This window comes from Artemia sp. Qi Xiang Cuo, chromosome 2 (genome assembly GCF_049724085.1).
Source record: "Artemia sp. Qi Xiang Cuo chromosome 2, ASM4972408v1, whole genome shotgun sequence".
NCBI lineage: Eukaryota > Metazoa > Arthropoda > Branchiopoda > Anostraca > Artemiidae > Artemia > Artemia sp. Qi Xiang Cuo.
In genome coordinates this window covers 29751879-29779868 of record NC_142795.1, presented here as the reverse complement: position 1 = coordinate 29779868, position 27990 = coordinate 29751879, and the positions used below count along the sequence as shown (strand labels likewise).

At 36.5% G+C, this 27990-nt stretch overlaps 1 protein-coding gene across 1 annotated transcript in view; it reads left to right on the top strand.

Annotated features, from left to right (window-relative positions):
* The window catches only part of LOC148955110 (uncharacterized), a 70017-nt gene that overhangs the window by 29751 nt on the left and 12276 nt on the right, over positions 1 to 27990 (top strand). Inside the window, exons 7-9 of the mRNA XM_089100397.1 lie at positions 4325 to 4722; positions 7172 to 7303; positions 20944 to 21216. Of these exons, the coding sequence (XP_088956523.1) occupies positions 4325 to 4722; positions 7172 to 7303; positions 20944 to 21216 (803 nt within the window). The remainder of the gene's footprint in view (positions 1 to 4324; positions 4723 to 7171; positions 7304 to 20943; positions 21217 to 27990) is intronic.

Here is a 27990-nt window from a genome sequence, read left to right as displayed (position 1 = left end):
ATCATCTAATAAAAATTAAAGAAATTTCCAGTGTCAATTCATTTGAGAAAAATGAGTACATCATCAAATAAAAGCATTTAATGGAGTTGAATTTTTTTTTTCATATAAATATTCTGTTAATGTATTTTACTAAAAAAACTAGTCTTGTCATTTTTTTCCGAAAATTTAATTTCTATAAACTATTATTATAATTATGGGTGGGCCCATCAAACAAATTGAGTCTCTGGTTACACATTCCCGTTGCCTCCAGCCCCCCCCCCTCCCAAAAACAACACCAAACTACAAAACCTAGTTAGTGGTGGGGCGGTTTCGTTTATATTTCTCATCCTTACTGCAAATTTTTTAAGCTGTCGGGCTTTTCCTTCTTCAGAGTCGAGTCTCTGTTTAGAATTGGTCATTGCCTGTATATTGTAAAAAAAAAAAAAAAACAATTAGTTGAATGGGAATAACGTTTATAGTATCCATCATTACCATATATTTTGTAAGCTGTCGGATATCGCTTTCTCCAACTATGTACCCTGCTTAACATCTAGTTTTGTGAAATTATTTCAGTAGTTATCAAATCCAAGCTTGACATTCTTTTATTAGGTAGCTACTTGTTTCCAGGGCCATTTCGGATTTTTTGGCAAAACTGAGGAATGAGCTTCTCCTATTCAGATGAAATCATTCTGAAAATTACCCAACATCTGTAATGGCTCCAGTAACCATTCGCATCTCAGATCTATTCAATCGTAAAAGATATTTAGTTAGACGACACTTTAGTTAGACGACACTTTTAAAGCATCTTTCTGTAATGGAAAATGAGCTTCGTTATTATTATTATTTGTTGAGTATTCTTTTGTTTAAAATTGTATAATAATTCTGATTAAAAGTGCAAAAAGATGACACTTTGAAAGGAGTCTTTCTTTAACGGAAAATGTATTATAATTCGTTGAATATTTATTTCGAGATTGCATAACAAGTCTAATTGAAAGTGTACAAAATAGATGACAATCTAAAAGTAGTCTTTTTCTTGCGAAAAATAACCATTCTTGTCATTATTTGTTGAACTCTTGAAAATTCTGTAGTCATTGATGAGGTTGGAGAAATAGAGATGACTCATCCAAACTAGTTCCCAAGTCGAACTGATTTCGTCTAGCGTTAATAACGAGTTTTTTAGTACAAACAGAAATCCTGTTTAGAAATATGAAAGTTATTGGTCTTATTTTAAATTTTTATTTATCTTTTATATTTTTATTTTATTTTGGTTTTAACATATTTTACTATGTGATTTTTGTTACGGTTTAGAATAATCTGTGATTTTTTTGTGAATGTCATTTTTAATCGTATTTGCAGACCTTAAAGGATCTGCCGAAACTTGAATCCAAAAATTCAAATGCAGAAATAGTGTGTCTTTTTTGTTTTTTTTTACTCTACCTAGTTGGTTGGCAAGCAAGAACTGATTTAAAAACAAAATTTTCTCTCTCTTAATTTTGGTTTCCTTTTTAAACTTTTTGACTATTGTAGAACTAAGAAAACTTGAATTCTTAACATTTTGTTGTTGCAGTTTTAACAGAAATTAAACTGACCATTTCCCAAATTTTGTTTCATTTTATTTACTATTCCCTTTGACAGTTTTTATCTAATTCTGGTATACTTCAAACTGCCACGATTTTGATGATTCTGATATTTCTGACATAGCCACTAAGTTGCCGGAATACTGGTGACTACCAAAATGTCTACTTAGTCCTTAAATCCCTCTGAATATACACCCTCAATAGAAATAAAAGTTAATAATGATCAGTAATGAGCCAATCCCCTCCCCTCTTCCTTAAACAGTATCTAATTTTACATAAGTTTTCCATCTCCTGTACAATAAGAAATATAATGTGTTGAGATACACTTCCAGTCTTTTTTACTGCTTATTTATATCACTCAGCAACGTTAATATTACTATCTTGCGTTTGGTATCACAGAATGAGAAAACTGAATAGTCTTTGTGGTTCATATGTTCTGACGTGGACTTTTTCATTACGTTATTTCATCAAATTAAGAATAGGATTCGTGGCTCCAGGGCCATCATTTGCTAGAACACATATATCAGCGTGAGTAGCTATTATGAAATCAAGGGATCCGATACTGAAACAATTTTAAACCTTGAATCGCATGGACAGCTGATGGAAATTTCCAGGTTGACTGATTGTTCCGTGAGGCTGATGTCTTTGCTGTCTGAGCATTTTTGTTATATTATTTGATCCCTATTTGAGGATTTTCAGGATGTTTCTATTTTCCTTTTTACCAACCTTCTAGATTTTAGTCAAGAAATGAAAGTCTGTCCAAGATGAAGTTTCCTAGCTTTTTTTTTATCAAGATGAAAGGGAGACAATTTTTATGCTTCAAAAGTAGATGTAAATAAATGCTATTGCCTGGAAACCAGTTTGATATTTTCTTTTTTTCTTCATGGTACTTGCCATGTAACTAAGTTTTACTTGGTGTCCGTCAACGAGAAAAATATAGTATTGTTGAAACTTTTCTATATGGACCTCTGTTTCATTAGTAGTCTCCACATATACTATTCATGTTAACTCTATATAATCCTTATTAACTTTTAATGTATCTTTGTGTTCAACCGAACCGAGTGGTTAGCCCGCTAGGTACGAAACCCTTTGTCCGTGAGGACAGGGGTTCGAGCCCTGGTGTCGCGGCTCATTTGGTTTGGAACGGGGGTCAATTGCGTGACTCTGTTAGCTCAGTCAGAGTCGACAAAGCTCTAGATGGGTACCTGGAGAAACCTTGGGAAGGTAAATAGGAAGGATTTGCGAAAGTACAGGATGGCTGACCCCCAACCCCTCATTGTACTTCCTGGCTGAAAGGCCATGAAATTGAGATTGACACTACCGGTAGGGACTGTAAAGCTCAGTTTCGTATTCTTTACCTTTATTTTCGGTTCAATCATCTGTGTATTTGTGTGAACTCGTTTTTCTACTTTCTAACAGAATTCCTCCCTTTTTTGTCCGGAATCGTGTTCTTGGTGTTCCTGCTACTGGTTTGAATTATTGTAAAGAACTGTCGAAAAACGTCTCCTTTTTAATAACTAAAAAGCGTACTAATACGTACATTTGAATATATATATATATATATATATATATATATATATATATATATATATATATATATATATATATATATATATATATATATATATATATATATATATATATATATATATATATATATATATGAATTATTTTCCTCGCTGTGATTAACTTCATCCTGCGTACTTTCAAGGACGGATATAAATTCGTTGATGATCTGTCCTTCTTACTCATGCAGCTACTAGAAGGCCAATCAGCGATCCCCCTTTTTGATCCTAGTCTACCCACGGTTTTTCAGAATGAATGTGAGCGAGCTAGCCCTACCCTCAATGGGCAGAAGTGCAAGGTGTTGCGTTTCAACCCTCTTAAGTCGGAATTTCAGGAGCCCCCTACCTTGTTTAAAACAGTTGGTAGTGAGAAAATTCTGGGGATAATTTTCTCCGTTGACTGTAAGTTCAGCAACCACGTAAGTGACCTTGTGCGAAAAGTATATGCAGCGCTGCAGTCACTGATTACCATGCAGCGGCTTGAGTTCAGTTGAATTCCATGAAGCTTGCCTTCAAGACTTATATCCTACCCATCATTGAATATGGTTGCCCAGTGTGGGGCCCTAGTGTACAGTTGAGTGCTGGGATGTGTCAAGATATCAAAGCTATCCAAATTCGGGCTTGTAAGATTATGCTGGGCCAGACCTTCACTACTTATGACAAAGCGCTTAAGGCTCTTGGCCTCCAGTCGCTTTTTTAACCCTCGCAGATATATATTTTCCAGTTTTGCCAATTACATCACCAAAGCAGCAAAAACTAGACGATCCAGACCCCGTTACGTCCTGTACCCGGAGACAATACAAGCTCAACCCAGTGACATGCCGTACGACTCGCCACCAGCATTCCTTTTTCCCCCTTTTTACAGATATGGTCAACAATTCCTAAGAAAAGTAATATGGTTTTATTCATTTTTTGTTGTCGTATTTGTAAAAACCCTCGGTATTAGTGCTTTTAGATCTAAAAAGAGTAAGTTTAATAAATATGTCTATGTCTATATCTATCTGGTCATTTTTTTTCTAAACTCTATTTATGATTAGTATTTCATTTTTGCAATTTATGATATTAGATATTACAGGAGGAACTTCATTTGTCAAATTTGGTTAACTTCTCTCTTTCTTCGAGTCTCTAACTATTAGTTACTCTCAAGTAGTTCCTTGTTTATACCTTCTAGTGAAATCATCTAAAAGTTTTTTTTCTTTTCAGATTGTTGACCATCGAGAAGTATTTACTGGCAATCGGGTTGCTGATCGACCTCTTAGCGAAGACCAAGTAATGGCTGAAACTTTAGCTTTGGTCCTTGGCAATACACGGATTTGGGGTGCTGGCACCTTTTGGGACCGTCGTCAGTTCCCTAACAGAACTCTTTTTGCGCCATATGCCTACAAAGAGCAACTGAATACAAGAAAATTTAAAATGGAAGATTTGGCGCGGCTAAATAAAACCCAAGAGGTTTACACCAATAAGCCTAATTTCAAGACTTTGAAGTCTCGGTTTTCAACAAATTTTGATGACTTGGAGAAATATTATTTGAAGATCAGAGTGCGTTCAGAAGAATATGCTCAGCATACACAAAAATATGAACAGTTCCCGATATCCTATAAGTAATTATGTCTTTCTCCTTAGATGCTAAAATGACTGTTGACATGAGCGTTTGACAATTCTCAACATTAAGACATATTAACGTCTTGACTAAGACGAATAAGTACAGTAGATACAGTAGATCAGTAAATTGAGAATATGAAAAGTCATAGAAAATTCGGGATGTTACGCCTTCGCGAAATAATAAGAAAAATAAGCGCTATTAATTCCTTTCTTTGTGTCAAGTGATTCCGATTAATTGTTCCTTTCTTTTTCAAGTTCAGACATAATTATAAATAAATATTAAATTGACAAAGAATAATATAGGCTAATATTAAAATAATAAAAATCAATAATCAGTTATTAATTAGATTAAATATTATTGTTTTATTTATATTTATTATTTTGTTTATTATATATATGTATATATGTATATTATTTTTATTGTATTATTTTATTATAATATTATTTAGCATTACTATTAATTAATGTGAAATATTAGTTAATTTGAAAAATATTAGTTAATTATAGAAAAATTGTATTAATGGGATTCTAATGGGATTAAAATTTTGAAGTGTTTTTGTTGGGATGTTATTGGTTGAATAAATTGATTGATTGATTGATTAGTAAATTTCATCGACTTAATAGTCAAGTAAGTTAAGGTTTAAGACCACACTGGCCAAACATCTAGTAAGATTAATATACACCATTAAACGAGGAATTAATCTATTTTTCAAGGGAAAGTTCTGGGTAAACCTTCCTGATCCCATTTATATCATTCATTAATTCTGATTCTTCGTATTTTTGTTATTCTTGAAATAAAATCCACGATTCTTAATTGATTCAGAATCTAATGGAAATTCAGATACTTCAAAACCTAGCAAGAAGTGACTTCAAAACGTTATAAGTGCCTTATATAAAATACATTTAAAAATTAATATGAATCATTCATTGGACATCCAGGTTTATTTTTATTTTGTTGCTTTTTATTTTACTGTGATTAGCCGGCTCTTTCAATTTTAAGAATTAACTTTTTATTTCTCTCTCTATATATTTTATTTTGTATTTCTTACCCTTTTGTACTACAGAGGCCCTAACCAAAATATTTGTCTTATTTTCCGCTTTTCACTGGCTAATTTTTTTCCTTGTTTATTTGGTCCTTGTTTTTGTTATATCAACAAATACAAAGTTAATAGCCGTCCTGGCTAAGTGGTTAGCTTGCTGGGTTGAGAATTCTTTGTCGAAGGGCTAAGGGTTCGTTCCCTGGCGTGGCCAGTTATTTGGTTTGGGACGGGGGTCAGTGGAGTGACTCTGGAAGCTCAGCCAGAGTCGACCCAGCTCTAAATGGGTACCTGGAGAAATCTTGGAAAGGTAAGCAGGAAGGGTGTGCAAAAGCACAGGTTGGCTGACCCCCAATCCCCCATTGCATTTCCTGGCTGAAGGGCCACGAAACGGAGATCAGCACCACCAGTTTGGACCTTATGGGTCTAGTGCCGTCATAGTTACTTACAATACAGAGTAAATCGTATAGGGGTTTGCACTCGTCAAACAATTAGGATTAGCACACTCAAGTTTACTGCTTAAGAGATTATTTTCTGGCGTTTAGTTAGTTTATTCGTATTCATTATAGATTGTGATACTTTGCTGTAGGATTTGATTCTATAGGATCAGCTGTTTTGTCAAATTTAGGCTGGTGGTAACAAAAGATCTATGGCTATTGAAGTGCTTATTAGGATGTAAACAAGTTTTTTTGGTAAATAAAGATTGAACTTTGAACATTCATTTCTGTGATATTGCTTTCTAAATATTTATCATAAGATTTCTGAAATTTTAACCTTCTTTGGCTTATAATTCTGATTTATCATATCGACGAACAGGAGGGGTGGGTAGGCTTCCCAAAATCTGTCCAAGGACTGCCTTAGAAGAGTAAGTGCCTTGGAATGATAAATGTTCCGTTTTCTTGATTGATTCTTAAACTAAAATATTAACATACGATACGATGCGTTGATTAACGCTCTTTCCAAATATACTAGTTGCTACCCTCGAAAACTCAATTTTGAGCCCTTAAAGGGACCTTAAAGGAACACATTGTTCTGTTCATTTTCTTCTTTGGCTTGTAGAATTATGATAGAAACCTACCGTTTAGCCCAATATCTGATGTTAAGTTAATGTTTCATAATCATCTATTCAACACGCCTGGATTTATTACGATCAAATCCATTAAATCACTGCGTCATACTCCGTACAATGCCGCATATTGCCTCCGCACCTAATCGGGGCGGATATAGCCCTAAGCTACAAACAAAAGTTGCTGATGTTGAGGGTTTGATTTATTTTTCTTTGCTTATTTCTTATGAGCAGCTGGTCCCTAATGACAGCTAAAGCTAATTTGAAAAAGAATATACCTTAAGTGTCGTGCCAAGTGTTACCTATAAGACAGAACTGTTTCATTAGATTTATTCTTCCTTACAGAGCTGCTGAGATGCGTCATGGCTGGTGGAGTCCCCCATATTTTGATTGTGGTGGATTTGTTGAAAAGTGGGTTGTCACTTACTCAGCTCCATTCTTTGGCTGGGATTCTTTGAAGACAAGATTGCAGTTCAAGTAAGAAGGTTTTTGTCTTTTGGAAACTAAATTTATGGATGTCATCAATCTTTGCCTACTCTTGCGTTGCGATTAAAATACAGAAGGGTGTATTATTAGAAAGAAAGTATGAAATTAAAATTAGTATTTCAAAATTACTGCTTTCTTTGAACATCAGTTTATTTCTCTTGCAAACCAAAAAAAAAAATAAAAATAAAACAAAATTCTGGTTGGTGTACAAGGTCGGAAACGTTTGATTGCTTATAGTAAGGAATAAACCAAAATTTGCTACAGGGGGTCAAATTTAGCTCCAGAAGTTGGATTTTAAGTCGCCCTATGATACAAAAAAATGTCCATGTGGGTCGTTTGCCTTTCGTATCAGAATTGAATAAAACCTTTCTCTATTTATCCAAGATTGTATTAAAAATAAAGATATATTATATTATGATAAAGCATATATTTAAGATAAAGATATATTCTTTACTGCTAAATTTAGTATTACAAGCAATGCGTTCCAACTTAGCGCTTCTTTTCAAATGAATAAATGCCGTTAAAAAAAAAAAAATAAAAAATTATCAAACTTTAACAACAAGTCTCTAAAAAACAAAACATGATAAATACCATTTTGGAAATAAGCACAAAATTGTGTCTCTCCTCCGTAGAAAGAAGTTTCATTTGTTACTAAACTTGTCTCTCAACAACCAGGAATGATAAAATTGTTCATAAAAGCGGTTTCAGTTCACTTAAGTGATCTTGAGTGATTGTTTTATTGGAAAATGGACCTTGTGGTGGCCCTACTAACTATTGGCTAATATGTTCACTGTCTATATGTGGTAAAATTGCCGAAACGATTATGTTTTCTCGTCTACTTGGCCTTTTGAAACATTTTGTCCAGGATTTTCAGTTAGACTTACGAGCTAAGCACTGCACAGAGCATGGCTGTGCATTTCTTTCGACTTCTCTACATTCAACTCTCGATTCTGGTGGATTCCTTCTGCTTTGTTTTTGAATATCCCAAAGACATTCATTGACCCACAAAATTCTAATTTTCAAATTACATCACTGTGATATAAGAGGAAATGCTTGCTCCGGGTTCGGTTCTTATTTTTCTGGAAGTGTGCTCTCTGTGGATACTCTTTTCCTGTCACCGTCTAGATAAGAGATAATATATTTATTTGAGAAAAATCTCTATTACAAGCCCACAAAGGCCGAATTCGGACTTCGGAGTCGACAAATCATATGGTTGCACGAAAACTGGCAAAAATGCAAAAAAACAACAACGAAAAAGAAAAAATCATAATGAATAATCATTTATGAGTCAATAATTAAACTGTTAAAAGTCAATTAAAAAGTTAAAAAGATAAAAACTCGTCAAACTAAACTGGAAAAAATACAAGTCAGAAAAAGAATTAAAAGGGACATAAAAAAGGGGGGGGGGGCAAAAATAAGTAAATAACAACAAAAAGGAAACGAAATATAAATACATAAAAATTAAAAGAGAAACTAAAAAAAAGCGGGGAGGGAAACAAGCAAAGAGGTGCAAGAACCTGGGCAGCACCATCAGCCAATAAAAAAACAGAGAGAGAAAAAAGGGAGAAACTGTTGGGATATTTTATTAATTTTTTCTGTGATGAAGGGGACAAAAGTTTTTCATATCTGGAAGTAACGCAGCGAATGGGGGACAAGATAGGGATGCGCTCAGAAACAACTCAAGGCGGCCGAAATCTGGATGGGGAGTGACGTTTAGGGAAAATACTTTCCGTCCGAGGGTTTGTTATTGCATGTTTGCAAAACGGAGGCACAACGAACCCCTCTTTCGCTCAAGGGTTTCCAAACTAGTTTTTTTAGGAGCAGAGAGTATGGTACCTTGCCTTCTTTGAAAATTATTTGCAGGGCTTTTTTTTGGATTCATCAATTTTTTTCGATTCTTCGCGAGAGATACCATGGTGCCAAACCGGACAAGAATATTCAAGATGCGGGCGGACAAAAGACGTGTAAATCCTTAAGGAGTGAGAAGGGGGCACGCTAAATTTATTTAGGAGCTTAAGGAGGGTGATGGACACACTAGTTCTATGGATGATGTCTTTAACGTGGAAATCCCACTTTAAATTTGAAGAAATTGTGACGCCAAGTAGTTTAAATGAGGATACAGAAATTTCAGGAGGGATAGGATTAAGAAAACAGGGCGAGGATTTGAGGAAACAAATCGGCATTATCATGGACTTAGAGGGGTTTACTGTCATGTCTATGTCCCACGCCTCATCTCCAATTTCATTGAGGATACTCATAGGGTCGCTTATTAAATTTCTGAATTAAGTTTAAAAAACCTTTAGGTCATAAACAAATTTACATCGGTCAGGAAATTCCTTCGCGAGGCTGTTAATCATGACTGAAAAAAGGAGAGGACCTAGGCGAGTACCTTGGGGTAGGCCAGTGTGGACAGGGAGAGGATTTAAATAATGATTCTGGTATTTGACAACTTGTGATCTATTTGTTAAGAAGGAGGCAACTAATTTCACCAGTAAGGGATCAATATTGAACTCGTTGACAAGTTTCTCAATTAAAATATTGTGGTTAACAAGGTCGAATGCTTTCTGAAGGTCGATGGAAATTAAATTTAGCCAGGAATTAGGCTTTTCGAGGTTTTTCCCGATGTGGTCAATAAGAGAAACGAGGTAGTGGGAAGTAGAAGTGGATTTTAGGTTCCCGAATTGCCTCAGATCAATAAGAAGTAGGATTTTTTCCTTTAGCCAATCTGCAAGGAACCCTTCCCAAAGTTTCGAGAAAATAGGAGCAAGAGTAATAAGGCGAAGGCCTTCAAAACCAGGCTTTCCGTTTTTCTTTTTCAAAGAGGTTGTGAAACTCTTTTTCAAAATTGTTGGAATTCGCCCAGACTCGGTAATCTCGTTAAACAGGAAAGACAAGGGATTTGAAAGGAAGTCACTGAAGGCACTAATAAGAGGAAACGGGATATCCAAAGGACAAACAATTGTTTTTCTTAGTTTCTTCTTTCCATCTCAGACGGGGAAACAGTGGGAAAAGAAGGGGAAAGGGTTCCTGTTGGTAATTGGTCGGACAATGATGGAAGGCTCTGTACCATGGAAGCGAGGAATTTATTTAGATCGTTGGCAGTAACATCAGAGGACTTGGGTAGATTGAAGTTAAGCTGCTCAAGCCTCCTGCTACACTACTTTTTAATACCAATTTTTTGGTTTAATAGTGAACAACTCTTCGACCTTATTTTTGTAATACGATCGTGCCAATTTACGAATTTGTATTTTAATTGATTTTCTTAGTTTATTGGCTTAATCTGGTTTACGATTTTTGAAAAGCTTCAATTGGTGTACGTGTAACTGAACCACCGTGTAACTGAACCACAAGCAACTAAAGCCCTGTAACTGAACCACCGTGTAACTGAACCACCGTGCAATTGAAGCTTTGTTTTATTCTTTCAAAAGAAAGAGAAAATCCGATGTCACAAACCATTAAAGCTGATTTATTACTCTTTTTTAAAGATGAATCAGACGCTTCTGGACGTTAAGCAATAAACATATGTGTTGAACATATTTGACCTTTGTGAATCTAGATAACGAATTTTGATCAGATGTCTTTGAGGAGATTGCAGCTAAAAAGACATGGGAGGGGGACTGGTTGCACTCCAGCCTTTTTTTTCAACATTCCTTCAACATGCCCTGAAAGTTTAAACTTCATACCCTCAGGTTTATACCCTTAGCTATTCTCGACACATTGCAGATACAACGTCTTTTAAAACTGGATGCACATAGTACCTCTTGATTTAGTTGAAGATGCTCCCAAATATTTTTCCGAACAATGTGACGGCTGATACCATCAGCCATTGTAAATGTTCCTGGTATTTCCTTTTCATATCCAATAAAGGAATAAATGCTTTTTGATTGTGTTTAGCATTCTTCGTGACATTTCCCTAAGGTTTGACCTTAATGCTGCATGTTTTTTTTATTTATAGGATCATGCCATCTTTTCTTCAAAAAAAAATTATATGTTAACAATAGGCAACTTGTATGACTTACAGCCCTTGCACCAGAGGCCGAGGGTTGTGAACCATAGTTATTGAACTATGGCATAGTTATTTAACCTTTGAACTGTTTTAAATAAAATGACCGTCTCAAAATTTAGATCGGATGTATTTCGGGAAAAAAATAGGGTGGGTGGAAACCTTCTAACTCCGAAAAAGTGCACTGGAAATTTTGATTTCCAATCGCCTGAGCCCCCCCCCCCCAAAGTTAATACGCAATTTTTTATGCAAAAAACGTATGTGTTAGCAATGAGGAACTAGCTTAACTTATATCCCTTGCCCCAGATGCTGCTGGTGGGGTTGTTAACCCCAAAGACATGGTTATTTGACCTTTAGACTATTTTGAACAAAATGTTTATTTTTATTTTGATCGGATGTATTAAGGGGTGAGGGGATGTTGGTTAAGAGGGAAAGGCTGATTGTCCTCTGATTACCCTTGATTCTTCAAAATTCAACTTGAACTTTCAATTTCTAATCGAATGAGCCTCCTTCAAAGTTTTTACGCCCATCCCTTCTATAAAAACCTTAAATTTTAACTATTGGTAACTTGCAATAACATACAGATTGCCGATACAGGTGCATCAGCAATTTTTTTTTGGAACGGCTTAGCGTATCAAGATGAAACTTCTGGGGCATCTATCTGCTACTACTGCTATTCATACTGCTGCAACTACTAATTCAACACTATTATTGCTACTGCTGCTTCTACTACGACCTCTACACTATTAAACTAGCACTATTAAGGCTATGCATATCAAGTGGAAAATTTGACAGAATGGGGTATTTGAGGGGGAACTTGAACTAAATCAAAAGACACTATGTGCATGCAGATTTTCAAAATGGCGTATCTAAAAAAGGGATTTGTGTATTAAGTTGGAACTTTCAGAGAGGGCTTAAAGGGAAAGTCAATTCACCAAAAGGAAACATGTGCACGCTCAGGCCTGGATTTACCACTAGGTCCCTAGGCCCGGACCTAGGGGAACATAATGCCAGGGGGAGTAATAAATTATCACTGACTAATTTTTTCCTGACAAAAACTGGACTGATGTGATTTATCGTCGCCATGCCGCCACGCTGCCTATTCACAGAAAAGTGACTTATAATAACACAGGAATTCTACGGTCACTTAAAAACTGTCAGGTGTCTCCCAAGAATGGTAGCTGAGAGTTCGGTATTACCCATCTCTTTCATCACTTTTCGTTCATCAGTTGTGTTCTGTTAATCGCTTCCATTAGCCCTTTTCGCTCATCAGTTGTGTTCTGTTAATTGCTTCCATTAGTCCTTTACGCTCATCAGTTGTGTTCTGTTAATTGCTTTCATTAGCCCCGAATTTTTGGGAATAACCCCGAAAATCTTGCAAAAACGGAGCGGCAGAAACGCTTGGTTCTTAAGCGTCAAAGCTTTAAATTCGGCCCTGTGCACACTACTGCTATTACTATTTTAATTACATTTATTACTACTGCTACTACAACAACTACTACTACTACTAGTTCGACTGCTACTTCTATTGTAACCACTTGTAAGCTAAAAGTATCAAGATGAAAATTAAGCAACCACATGAACATATAGGTTATCAAAAGGATATATCGGCAATAGGATAGCAACAGCTAATTGTATTTAGTTGAAGCTTCTAGAACTTGATGAGAGGAATCTTCAGCTGACCAAAAGGCAATATATTAATGCTACTGCTGCTACTAGCACTGGTGCTATTACTATTAATACTACTACTAATACTATTACTGGGACTACCATTACAGCTGCACCTAACAGTAATGAACGGTATGAAGGTGCACTTTTCAGGGAATATTGAGGGTGGAAGGTGAACTGAATCACATCACGCCATCTGTATACAGTTTGTCAAAAGGGCGCATCAGCAATATCCTAGGGACAGTTTGGTGTGTTGAAAAAGTGTTGAAGAAAATGAAAGGTGTTATGTGCATATTGCTACTAATTCTACTACTGCTACTACGCAAGCTAAGGGTATTAAGGTGAAACTCTCAAGGAATATCTCGGCGGATATTGAACTGAATCAAATTGACTATGATTATGCACATTCTCCAAAGGATTACACAGCAATATCTCAAGGACGGCTTCCATTAATAAGTTAGACCTTTCAGGATAAGTTGTGGGTGGGGGACTTCGAACTAATGGAAAGTTCAAAGTTTGCAATAAAACCAAAATAAACACTTTATCGGGCCATGCTTTTGGCGATAGGCCCAATCCGGAAAGTTTCATTCAATTTAGAGGGTTTAAGGGCTACATTGATGAGTAATACAAGTTAGAAACCGCAAATGAAGTGAGAAATAGATTTTGAGCTTTTAATCGGCCTTAGTTCAAACTTATTTTTAGGCCTTGACTTAGGTTCAGGATTTGATTTAAATGAGGATTGGGTTAAAGGAGGCTTGAGTTAAATGGGGGTTTGTTAGAACGGGGGTTCAACATGTAACTCTATAGCCCTTTTTTTTGTTTTCCCCTAAACCCCCATGTTTTTTATTATCGTTTGTTTTAACTTCTGTTTGTTTTGGTTTTTTTTTTTTGTAGTAACTTCTTATCATTTGGGGTTTGAATGATTATAGGTATTTATTTATAGTAGTCTTTGGTTTAGTATAACTCTTTACTTTTCATTTAAAAATTTTTTTTAGTAATAATATTTTTAATTAATTTAAAGAAAGCGCAACAAAAGCGACTTTTTGTTATCTAAATTATAAAAGTACCTATATTTTCAGTAAAGATTTTTATTACTAAACGTTCAGGAAAGGCCTGATTCATCTAAGAAAAAAAAAAAAAAAAAAAATCAAACCAAAGGTTTCCAAACACAAAGAGAAAGTAGCTTTTGTGTTGGCTCCACCGAAGCAGGTAATTAACCTTTTTCAAACCAAACGATAACCAACTACGAGCATAGAAAATACCACAAAATGAAAACAACAAAATAAACAAAGTGGTAAAAAAACATTACAGTATGTAGACAGTGAGAGCCGCCGTTTACCCCCCCCCCCCCGTGAAAACAATACCCCGCGGAAAATAACACCTCGCGGAAAATACCCCCCCCCACAAAATACTTACCCGTGGAAAATCTCCCCCCCCCCACCAAAAAAAAACGTCTTGCGGTTGGTTAGTCTCCAATCACTTTCGGCTTATAAAAAAAGACTAGAAATGCCTGGGGATTATCAAAAAATTTCTTCCTTCATCCTCCTGTCGTCTCTTCCTTAGAACTAATTCTGTATTTATTTGAAGGCTCAATGAGAGCTGAGATGTTTTGGCATAAAATTGCACCCTTTGAGGTATCTCACTCTCTACCTAGCTACAAAACAATTAGATAACCCCATTGCAGAAGTTTCAGGTCCTTTTTAAGTTTTTTGATTTGTCTATTGCTTACAGATAGTATTTGTCATTGGGAAACATACGGAAATTTTTGCGTGGGGGTTTTCTAGAGTATTTTTCACGAGGAGAAAGTATTTGCACGGAGGGGGGGGGCAAGACTGACCCATAAAGTACTCTTTTTCACTTCCCTTAGAACTTCTCAATTAAACTAAAAAATAACACGACTCAAAGAAGATTTTTAAATTTTGAAAACCATAATTTCCACGAGAGGGGTATTTTGTAGGTGAGGGGTTTCCATGGGTGGAGGAGGGGAAATTTTCCGTGGGGGAGAGGGGTAAACGCTTAGACCCGTAGAAAGTGACAGGGTGAAGGGAACCCCCATTAACAGACAAAAAAAAAAAGAGAAATAGATCTGGATTTAAGAGTTTATGACGTCTGATTTCCTTTGTTTTTGTGACAACAAAACAGAGCATTTTTATGCATCATCTTGACAGTAATTTATATAAAGACTTGAAAAAGCACACAATTCCAACAAGGTTGAACATGTAAAGATTCTAACTTGTGTTTTATCCAATGTAAGTACGGTGGTTGAGTTGCACGAGGGTTCAGTTACACGGTGGTTCAGTTGCACGGTGGTTCAGTTACACGGTGGTTCAGTTACACAGGGATTTAGTGAAATGGGGTTGAGTTACACGAAGGTTCAGTTGCATGAGGGTTCAGTAGCACGAGGGTTCAGTTGCATGGGGGTTAAGTTCCGCGGTGGTTCAGTTGCACGGTAGTTCAATTGTACGGTGGTTTAGTTGCACGGTGGTTCAGTTGCACGGTGGTTCAGTTGCTTGGGGTTCAGTTACACGGTGGTTCAGTTACAATGGAACCGCTTCAATTTGATTCTAATTAGTGTTTTTATAGTTTGGTTAATAAAGGGTCTATCACTGGAACACCTTTTAAATCTTTTTCTGGGAAACAAATATGATATTTATCAATTAGCTTTTTGTGGAACGTAGCCATTTTCTCATCAAGATTTTTTAAACTATAAATATCGGACCAATCTTCAGTATTCAGCCACATACCAAAAGAAAGAAGACCAGGATTTTGAAGAGGGCGATAAGTGCCATAAGTTATTGAGAAAGAAAGCCTAAAATTTGGGGAGCAGGATAAAAGAATCGAAAGATGATAACTCCCGCCCAATTGGGGGCAAAGCTGAGGGAGGGCTATAAAAAATATACATATTAGTTAACAGGACTATATCCAGGATTTTTATTCGGGGGGGGGGGGGGGTCCCCCCTATATTTTTTTCCTGGTAAGGTTTTGTCTTTACAGGTATTTTTAGACTAATTTTCGACTCGGTTGAAAATTTCGGGGGGGGGTCAAACCGGGTACCCCCCCCCCCTGGATACGGCCCTGTTAGTTAAAATAACATCAAGAGAGGTATTTCCTCGAGTCGTTGGTATTTTAACAATTTGCTTTACTTTAAGTGAGGAGCAAAAAGAATCCATTTTAAGGTCGTTGGCATCGCCCACTAAAAAAAAGGCCAGCATTGGGGTCCTTAGAAATAACAAAATCAGTACTTGTCTGCAATTGCTGGATGAATTTACGTTTTGAATTGGGGAATAATAGGAAACAGCTATTGCAATAATATTAAATAGACCAGGGAGTACTTTTGGTCTAATACTTAGCCAGAGGATTCACTCATACTCGGATAAACTAGAGACTCGAATAACCTTTGGATAAAGGGTGCTCTTAGTAAAGAACAAAACACCGCCACCTTTTTTCCGAGTGGGTGGTCTAAAGGACGGAGTTTGATAAACTCTGAATAATTTGTCAGGCGTAGGGACCCTGGGTCATGGGACTGTACTCCAGTAATAGCTATAATATCGATTAGATTTGATTCTGAAAGCACCTCGATTTCGGTAAGCTTTTCAAAATTAAGACTTTCAGCATTAGTAACTAAAAGTCCAGGAAAAACAAACCGATTGGGGAATCGCGACAGGGAGATTTGATGAGTTTGAGAGTTTCCTGGGCGGGGTGTTAATTTAATATTATTATGCTTTGGAGAAGAAGGGTAAGAGAAGGATTTACCTTGGGGATTTGGGGATGGGGGGGACGGCAAGGATATAGACGAGGCATGATGAGGAAGGTACAACTTGTTTCCATTTGACGGGAAGTGAGAACAATTAGTATTTATTACAAGACAATTGTTAAATGCAAAAAGTCTCAGACCTGAGTCACGTTGACAGGGTAGGCACGAGGGATAAATCGAATGGGCTGGATATGGGGTTTTGTGGAGATAGGATATGAAGGAGATGAATTGAGAGGATTTTTGATTGAGAGAAAAGGAGGAGATGGGAAGGAAAGAATGTGCTGGGAAAGGGAAGTGGGATGGGAACTTTCTGGGAGGAGGGAGGTCGGATTTACTTTGGCTAATGATAGGGGGAGGCCCGAAACAGTCAACAACATCTTGGGCGCATGGAGCGGATAGGGTATGCAAGGGGATTCGTGACTGGGAGGGATATGAGTAAGAGGGGATGTACGAGGGTTTGGGTGCAGTAATGTTTGCGATGGTTATTTGACTGGTCGTGAGTAAATTTCTGGGTTGGAGGGGCGTTTCGGGGAGAGGATACCTTGGGCATGTTGCTTTGTATCGGATAGGGAGGGAGGTAATGAGGGGTATTTCATAAGGGAGGAATGGGATCCGTAGTGCTGCCTAAAAAAAGGGGATTTCTAGAGCGGAATCTTTGACTGGTAACAGCAGAGACTACCCAAGTTTGTACACTTGGCTTTTGTTTGCAGCTTGAGTTTTTTGCAAAAAGGAAGAGGGGACATAGATATGCAGTTGTCACGCCCGAAACAATGCCCGCTTGATTCCAACTTACATAAAGGAACATGGTCAAAATCACAATTTGCTTTAGTACACTTGCCAGTGAGGTAAAAACGACATAAGTGCAATAACGAGCACTTCTTTTGTCGCACTTGTTATATTAAAAACGGGAACAAACTCTTGGACTAGCTTCATTTCGTTTTTGAGGTTATGGGTAAAAGATCCATGATTATATGGGCACTTTTAAGCAATTTCATTGCTTAAAAAACTTGCAATTTGCATCTGTAATTGTGTTATCAAGGTCAGGATTATAATTAGGTTGAATAGAGGAGAGATTGAGGTCAGGTACAATTTCTGAACTTAGATTTATGTCACTTGTAGTGGCTAAAGTCGATCTGAAGTGTTATTTACCTCGTTCGGAATGGAATTATTTTCAGATTGGCTGTTTGAATCACTTTTATAAATTGACGAAAAATCTGTAATAAGCATTAACACATCCGCTAACTTTTCTTTTAAAGTCAACATTTTTGTAAAATCTGGTTGTAAGGAGGGAGCTGCCCGGACGCTGTCTGTTTGAACCGATTTATCCATACAACATTCAGTGGCTTGGCACGAAGCGTGCGTTGAGCCTTCGGGAAGAACTTCAAGATCTTGGCGCTGAGGTGGAGCAAGGAAATTGTAGGACCGATTGAACTAGGCCCAGCCTCGTGAGGCACGTTTGGTTTTCTGTTAAAAAAAGAAAGTTGGCTGAGTGGAGGTTCAGGAAAGGAGTAGGACTTTCCTGAACCTCCTTAGGTCACTTAGGTCATTCTTTTTATTTCAACTGGGGTACGAGGCGTTCGAGGGAAGCCAGAACACAAAGACTCGGAGAAGAATTAAGATTTACCTTGGATTTAGTGGAATAATCAAGGCACATCCAGGAGTTACTCCAATTGGTAATATCTATCCTGGCACACTTTTCGCCCCTGCGTGGAACCAAGAGTAACAATTCGCACGTGTAATTAAGTTAGATGTAAATCGTAGTCTGCACTCTGGACAATATTGTTTTTGTTTTACCAGTTGGTCATGCAAAGGTCAACAATCACGGAATGTCTCTGGTACAGTAGCTTTGAACTTATAGAGATATTGACAGGTTTAACTCTGAGTAACTCTGACAACAAATTCTGAGTAACGCTGACTACGACAACAAGGCGAATAGCCTTATTGTCGTGGTTAAAAACCAAAAGTTTGTTGTTGTCTATGTCACCCCAAATGCTTCTATACCAAAAATGTTGTTAATCATCAGTGATCGTTCTATCTAATGTCACTGACAACAGTATCCTAGGTACTACTGCCAAAACTTACCCTAAGAATTACATTTAGTTGGTTAATTTATTTGAGGGAATATTCATTTGGTGGAAAATTAACTGTCTAATTCTGAATGTTGACATGTCAAGATTTTTGTATTTTATCGTAGGTTTGTCAGGTATGCCCTCAGTGATCGTAATGCATCTTTCAGTGGTTTTCTCTCATTAGACCTAATAATCTGCTCGCTCGCTTTCTTAGAATTCTTCTTGATGAAAATCTATTCTTCATATATGAAATTATCCTAATTGAAGTAGGGATTTCGAGGAATTCCGTAATTCTTAGGAAACTTAAACTCATTTTCCTGGCATCAATCTTAAAAATTCTGTTTCTATATTTATTTCAGTTTTGATTTGTTTTTTGCCCTAATACACGAATGTCAACTTTTTTTTTCCTTTCTGAAACCACTCTCTTAAGATATATGATAAAGCCAGGAACCTTATCCTTGAAACAACTTTTTCTGCTACTACGCCATTGCTTGATTTGAAGTCACTTTATGTTTTCTGTGCGCTTTCGCTTTATTTCAACTACATGATGATGTTCTTGTGGCCCTTAAAATTAGTCCATCTTTTGTCTCTGATCCAAAATTTATATCCTATTTGTAATTCAGGCAAAATTTCTATTCCTTGCTGCCTGTCATACTTCTTGGAATACTGTACTTAGCCTACCAGCTAAAAAGTGTTACTCGTTCAGCACCTTCAAAAAGATTGAAAAATTTATTTGCCTTCTAAGTAATTTTTTTTTTTATTGTTCCTTTTTATTTTATTTATATGTTTGTTTAATTTCTGATTTATTTATTTTGTACTTTTATCATACACCCCCCATCACTGGGGTGGATATCTGGCCCATGTTGGATATATTTATTGTTCATAGCACCTGATTCTGGTTTGATTAATGGTAGATAATGGACGTTGGAAGACACTTGACCATTCTTTTTTGTTTTTGTGTGTGTTTTTCATTTTATTGTCTGTTTTTCTTTTTTCTCTCCCTACATTCCCGCCGTAGAGCCTTGCAAAGGAATTTTACGGTGAATTCTTCCTCTTTTATTAAAATGTATTGTTGCTGTTTAGTAAACAAACACAATAGAATAGGGCAACATCGTAATAACGGTCAAATCTGTGAAATAAGATTGGAAATGATTGCAAGAAAAAATATAATGTAAACTAAAGGAGAAAAATTCATACATATAAATTAAAATAGGATAGATAAGGCTACCCCTTTATGGAATAGAATGTCTAGTAGAATTGGACATTCTACTGAAATCTGAAATGTCATATTTTGTGACAAGATATCTTCAAATTTGTTAAAGAAGGGTTTTGTATTATAAAATTAAATAAATAAAATGTTATAGATTAAAACCAGCTCATAAAGAATAAAGCAAGCAAATGTACATTAAAAAAATAATCCCTATATCAATAATCATCAATAATAAATATTACGAATAATCATTTTGTCATTGGGGAATCAAAAAGGCCGGATGAAGAAAAAATTATGACATTTTTGTTTTTTGGAAACAAGTTGGAAACTTCTAGTGTTGGTCCCCATCATTTGGTGACAGAGGCGCATTCACCCTGTACGAGATAGGGGTATGAGCGGGAAGAAAGAAGTTTCAGTACCTCTAGGTTAAAGACTATTAACCGTTATTTTATATGCTACTCACCGAATTAAACCTTCAGTATTCAGCTCCTCAACGAGAGAGAGAACTCTGACCTAGTGAATGGTAATTTGCTTTTCATTGGTTTCCTACTGATAAGACATTTTTCCTGTTTTGACGGCTTTAACGTGTGTCTTGTTTAATTAGGAAGAAGAAGTTTTTCCTTCAAAGGTCTAGTTTTCGTATAACAATTTATTTGTTTAAAGATCTTGCGAGTACCCTTGTATACTCTTTTCAGTAAAAGTTTCAGTATGCTCAATATCATTCGACTATTATATTAAAATTAAGTTACTCTCAAGAAGATCCCAGTCTCCCCTAATATCAAATGATGCTTTGATTAAAAATATAGCCATAAGAATTTGATCTATAATGATGACCATAATTAAGTACTAATTCTTTTATGTCAGTTATTAAATTGACTTCTTTTTTTTAGTAAGAAATATATTAACGGCTTTTTAATTTCCTTTAAGAGGTGTAGTATCAGTGACGATGGACTTGGAGCAACTTGACATAAATCAATGTCCAACTAATTTCCACACCCCAAATGCCTTCAAGGACACAAACAAGTGTGACAGAAAAACATCCTATTGTGTTCCCATCTTGGGAAGAGGATTTGAAATGGGTGGTTACAAATGCGAATGCATCCAAGGATATGAATATCCCTTTGAAGACAGTATCACCTATTACGACGGTCAGCTGGTTGAAGCGGAATTTCAAAATTTAATGGAAGACAAAAAGACAAGGTCAGTAATTATTAAAATATTTTGAATCTGTGCTTTCTTTTCATATAAACTAATGACTGCTATAAGAAAATGCATAAAACGTATATTTTAAATGATTCAGTACTAATCTATGGTGAAAGCTGGAAATGTAAAACCGTAAAAGGATTTTTTTTTTTGACCTGCAGGTAGGAGTGACAGGCAGGCAGACATGAACTGTAGATTTATAGCAAAAACTAGAAGTGAAATCACCCCACGCTTTGAATAGGACGAGTTGGAACAGGCAATTTGTCTCAGGGGCTTAACACTGCACCAACTTTCAAGGAGCAGTAGCTACTGCTGCTAACAATTTGCTGCAGCACCGAGCTGTCTGAAGCCAATACAGATGTGGACGCTCTTCTTGCATCCCAATCTATCCAGAGCCTCCCTCTTAACCCTCCCAAGAAGTTCCCATTTCCCTTAAATCTTTACTTGCGAGGCTCTCTCACTCCATTCGGGGACGACTTAATTTTCGTTTGACCCTAGATAATTGGCCGACAAGGACGATGTTTGGCAATCTGTCATCCATCATCCGCTAACGTGTCCTAGCTATCTAAACCTTTCTCTTAGCCCACGCTTTAGATCCAAACTTAACCACTGTCATCGTTATAGCTTGTAACATTCTAATCTTAATTCGCAGACGTATCTTCTTATTCTTCCAAAAAATTGGTGAAAAAACACCCTGGTTCTTGACTTTTCTACTTTTAACATATTTACTGCATCCACCGTCTTTACTAATAGTACTACCTAGGTAAGCGAAGCTGTCCACTCTGAACTCTCAAAACCTCAAAAAATTCATTCATTTTGCTAACACTTTCATCTAGTGTGCCTAAGTCATCACCATAATCTAAATCAAGGAGTGTTACTTTCCAAGTTCATTCCGTGTTCTCCCATTTCCTTTATTTTGATCGACAAAGTCGATCAAAATAATCCCTATAAATGGGGATAGGACGTAACCATGCTTAACTCCTTATTTAATACAAAACCAGCTACTAACCTCATTTCCTAACTTAACCGCAGCAATGTTATTCTTGTTCGCAGTAATAATCGCTTTAATGTATTTATCAAGTATACTACACAAGAATAGTACCTTTACTAAAGCTCTTCTATCAGCGGAATTAACCGCTTGCTCATAATCTATAAAACTGAGGACTCAAGGGGTTTGGTGACTCAGACAGTTCTCAATTAATAATCTAAGAGTGAATATCCGGTCGACCCATCCTCTACACTTCCTTAAACCACACTGTTCTTGTTAAAGAGAGATGGGCAGAAGAATTTTGAAAATATGTTAAACTATGATAAAGTTACAGGAAAATATATAGGGAAGAATGAAAAAAGTTTATTACAATTTGGAAGGGAGGGAAGACTCATTTTGGGAGGAAGAATTACAGTCAGTAAAGAAGGGATTACAAAATAATAAGGCCTCAGATGTTGATAGCGTGATAAATTAGATTTGAGATAAAGTACTGAAGATAATAAATATGATTTTGAAAAAGAGGAAGTACCTAGTGATTAGGTGTATCGTAATCGCTAGTGTGATATTATGGAAGTACCACATAGAAACCAAGCTCTTAACACCTTTTGATAAGAAAGGTGTTAAGAGTGAGTGTGACATTTGTAGTGGCATTAGCTTGATTTCTGTAGGAAGCAAATTACTTTGTATGATGATACTTTTTAGACTTAGAGATGCTCTAGATAAAATTTGAAGAGAAGAATGGTGTGGTTTTAAGAAGGGAAGATGATGTGCTGACCAAATTTTCCAGCGAAAATTTTACAGTGGAAGAGGGCAAAATGTAAAAAAGTGACGTTAATAGAGCCTTAATATTCGAAGATATTCAGTCTTAGTTGGAAACACCTGTCATGTGCTAGAATTGTATTGCTGGTATTGTTTATAAAATTCTTCTTTGGAAGATATAAGAGCATATTTCTACAGCCTGAAGATGGTATAATAGCACAGAACGTATTAGCGTCTCTGTCGTAACATGGATTAAGTGTACATACTTTTAAACAATGTTAATACACCGTCCTTTATAATGTTTAGGGAAATGAAGGGTAAAAAAAAACTATGAATTTTGAAACAGCCCATGTGGGCTGTTTCCCTTATTCAACATGAGCGTTTAATTATATTTTTTTTTTCATTTTGAACAAACAGAAATGGGAAATTCCCCGGGGTATTACTAAAAATAAAATCTTCTTTTTTGGACATCGTTGCAAATCATTATATAGTTTTTTGTTTTTTCATTTTGGTGGATGTTGTATTGTGTTGCAGTGCTGTAATATGTAGTATATCAGGTATTATTGTAGTATAATTCCTGATTGTAGCATGATATTTGCAGACAAAATATTAAATGAGTTGAAGGTAACAAGGCTTGAGATGACTTGGACATGCAGGCGATTCTTGTTGATAGATGTGTATCGCCAAGAAGGGGAACCATGTAGTCACCAAGATAAGAGACATGCTTGCACACATTCATCATTGACCCGAAGATCCCAGGGACCTCTTGCTCTCCAGTTATAAGCCGAATCAAGCGTTTTTGTGTAGATTCGTGAAGAATTTTTTTTTCACCTGTCCCACCTGTCCTGAAATGGTGGGATCCTTTGCTTTTCGTGAAGCTATAACGATTTTAATGATTTAAATAATATGAAAATTGTGACACGGAAATTAACAACGTTGAAAGACAACCATCGTATTGATTTTTTGACAAACCAATTCTGGATTGAGAACTATACCTCTAAGAAGTGTCAGAAACTCATCTCCCAAGGGATAGGAAACATGAAATTAGGAGACATTGTTTTTTTTTGTTTTTTTTTTTGTTCAATTAGGAAGGATGGGGCACATAGGCGGGGAGTAGGGATCGTAATGAATAAAGAAGCTTCTAAGTCTTGCTAAGGTTGGTGTTGTGTTAATAACAGGATTCTAGTTGCTAACTTTATGACCTAAAAGTGCAAGTCATCAGTCATTGTGGTAGATGCTCCTGTAGAACAGATTGATGGAGACGGTAGCGACTCAGATGAATTTTACATAAAGAAACGAGAAGAAACAGACGAGATCTGTAGAAATACGGTAATTTTAAAAGGGAACTTCCGGTGCCGAGAGTGATACAAGTAGGGATAGATGGTATCTTAGCGTATGTAAATTCGATTTATGGCATAGAATAAACAATGGTAATAGACGGCTATAATTTGGAACATTAATATAGCTAAAACCACTAAAGTATTTGGTAACAAAATGGCCCTCACACGGTATTAACATGATGATAAGGAGGTCAACCTTATTGATTAAGTAAATGCAAATCGAATACTAGCATAATCAATACAATATACGGGTTTTATAGAAGTACCAATGTTGATGATAAAGCAAATTTAAAGCTAAAACTTAAAAAGTCACTGTCAACTTCACTCCTATACCGGAGAATTACGACCATTCGTTTGGAAGGAACCGTCAAAAATCTTTCAATTTTGCTCGAAGTAAGGAGTATTGTGATCAGTTCTACCTCGAGCTCTAGAGTGTCAGCCAGGAACTCTTAGAAATAGTCTGGGTACCAGGAGAGATACTCCAGGGTCCGCTATCCTAAACGGACAAGGGAATGACATCAATGATGCAAAAAAAAAAAGAAGCTCACCCATGGAAGGAACGCTTTCGAAGAGGCAAAGTTCCAACCTCCACTACGATCTGTGACCAAATCAGCTATGGAATCCTAAAACGAGGAAAAGTTCCGGGCCTAGACCGTGTCACTGTAGAGCTAATAAATGTTGGTTCAAATGATGTTATCGACCTGTACCACAGTGTTATATTAGCTACCATGTCCACTAGATATGTGCCGTGACAGTAGTAAAATGTAGCAATAGTCCCAATCCACAAAAAAGGCTCGAAGTAAGAGTGTAAAAATTACCGGCCTACGAGCCTGACATGCAACTAAACTAAAATCCTGACTATGATCATTCTTAAAATTCAACCCATCACCATTTATGCTGCTGGCGAGTACCTAGCTGGCTTTCAGCCAGGACGATCAACTATTGATCAAATTCCGACAATCCGTCATCTAATAGAATAGTGTATCGAATTTACCATAGAACTCTATCGACATTTTATTGATTTTCAACAGGTCTTTGACCTGTCGTGGAATATTTTAAGAACATTGCGCTGTCCCATATGAAATCGTCAGAATGATTGAGGGCATATACAACCAGTACAAACGCCAAACACTGTACATCCTCTCTATATTTGTTCAACCTTTTCCTGCATGCCATCCTGTCCCTTGATACCCGCTAAATATCGAACAAAAATAGATGGGATCCTACTTGAAAAATTGGCGTAGGCTGATGATATTGATCAGCTAACTGTCACTGCTCAAGAACTCAGAAGGCAGGTAGACAACATTTTTGAAGCAACGAAATCGTTTGGGGTGCAGATTGATACAAACAAAACCCAAGTCCATGCCAGGACACCTCAAATAATAGTCATGATCCAGGGACCGTTATCTTTCAAGGGGTGGCTCACAGTCGCTGCAGTTGGTTTGAGGATGAATTCTATGGTCATCGGGGGCGCTGATAACGAATATCAGGGTGCACAAGTTCGCACGCGTGTAGAACATGGTCATTGTGGCCTATATAGTCGAATTTGGCCTATAATGACGTCAGACCGCTCTTGATTTTTTTTACACGGTAAAATAGACTGAAATCTTTATAAAATTGACGTATTATGAATTCTAAGAACGAACATTTTCACTTGGTGTTTTTAGTTTTTCTCCACAACCTTTATTGTTTTTGTTAACCCTTATTTAGTTTTCAAAACAAGGTTTTTAAATATACTTTTTCTTAGTTTTTTCTGTTTTTCTGAAACTTTCGCTTATATAAGTATATTTTTTTATGATTTTTTTTTTATTCTGCTCGTTATTAAGAGTCAAACCATGTACCTCTTTTTAAAAAAAATATTAACCCTTGAGCAACTATTTATTTTTTGTAAATGACTTCATAGCTTTCAGAAATTAGCTCACAATGACCGAGTTTTTTTAAATTTTTTTCTAGCTGTTAAAAAAATGAAAACGAATAAAACTGCACATCATTCGAACCATCAGAATTTCCTTTACACGCTTTTAATAAAAACAAAGTAAAGACTAGGAACTGCAATAACATACAAGCGTTTGAAAAAGAGACTCCCCCCCCCCCCCAAAAAAGATAATTTTCTGAAGAGTGACGTTTTACTCGAAATATTTTCAAGACAATCTATAATTTTTATCTCACCAAACGATAGATCGCTCCATTTTGAATCAAATCGTGTATTTACATTGTATAGAACTAATATTTTTAACCAGGAAAAAAACTAACAAAAAAAAAACAGATCCCTAGTCCTGCGATCGCATGCACGAATTTGGTATATTTTTTATGCTTTATTTGAATTCTGCTCATCATTAAGAGTCAAACCATGTGCCTCTTTTTCCAAAAAATTTTAATTCGTGAGCAATTAGTTATATTTTCTGTAGTAGTAGATACAATCTGGCTTATGTAGGCTCATATACGAGCCTCAAGGTGGCAAAGCCCGTGTGGTGCAGAGGTGACTAAAGCTGATTTAAGATCCTATTTTCTTTAAATCCCAGCATAGCTGGGGCCAATGATTCAATCGGTTAGATTGGGTCAACGGCCACTGCTGTAGTAGACGGTAAATGTCATGATCAGCTGAAAGTAAGGTTTAGATGACTGCATTAGCAGTTTAATATCAAAACAAATAAAAAATCAAATATTTTAAACCGAGCATGAAAGGTGGCTCAAATCTCTTTTTCTTCTTCATCTTCATCTTGGGACTCGTTCTGATACACATCGGAAAGTTGGCATTTTTGGGAGTCAGCTCCACACTTGCATGCACTGTCACAGAAACCCATTTTGGAGCATTTGCAGTGCGAGCCGCACTTCGTCTTGTCACAGTTGCAAAAAGAAAGCGATGCTAGCCCATCTGGAATCAAAGAAACTAGGTCTGGCTTTAGTTCATGATCTTCAGTTCTCCAGCCCATATGGGTAGCCTGAGGTAAATCAATACAGGGCTTGTGGCTTTGGATCCAAACCAGTGACTGGAAAATACACCTTTTCAAATGAAGCAGAAACGAGATATCAGTAGGTGGTAAACGCCACAAATCCTTCAATCTTGAGTACAAAAGTGCTGAATACAAAAGTTAGTCGCACTTCTGCCATACACTGTAACCACAAGCTGCTTACAGACGTTGACTAAACCATCACTTTACGCAGATGATGGCTTCTCTGTAAGGGCTCGAACTTTATCACCTCAAGACCCCAATAAAGTTCTAAAGACTTCGCAGCTCGAAAAAAGCGGACCGAAAAAAGGCTCGCTATCGTTCAAAAAAAGGGAAGGGGTGGCTCACATCCGCTGCAGTTGGTTTGAGGGTGGATTCTAAGGTAATTGGGGGCGCTAACAACGAATATCGGGGTGCACAAGTTCGCACGTGTGTATAACATGGCCATTTTAGCCTATAAAGTAAAATTTGGCCTATAATGATGTCATACTGCTCTTGATTTTTTTTACACTGTAAAATAAACGTAAAACTTTATAAAATTGACGTATTCTGAATTCTAAGAAAAAGTACTTTCACCTGGTATTTTTAGTTTTCCCTCACAACTTTTATTTCTTTAGTTACCCCTATTTAATTTTGAAAACAAGGGTTTTTTAATATACTTTTTCTTAGTTTTTTCGGTTTTTCTGAAATTTTTGCCTCTATAAGTATATTTTTTTATGCTTCATTTGAATTC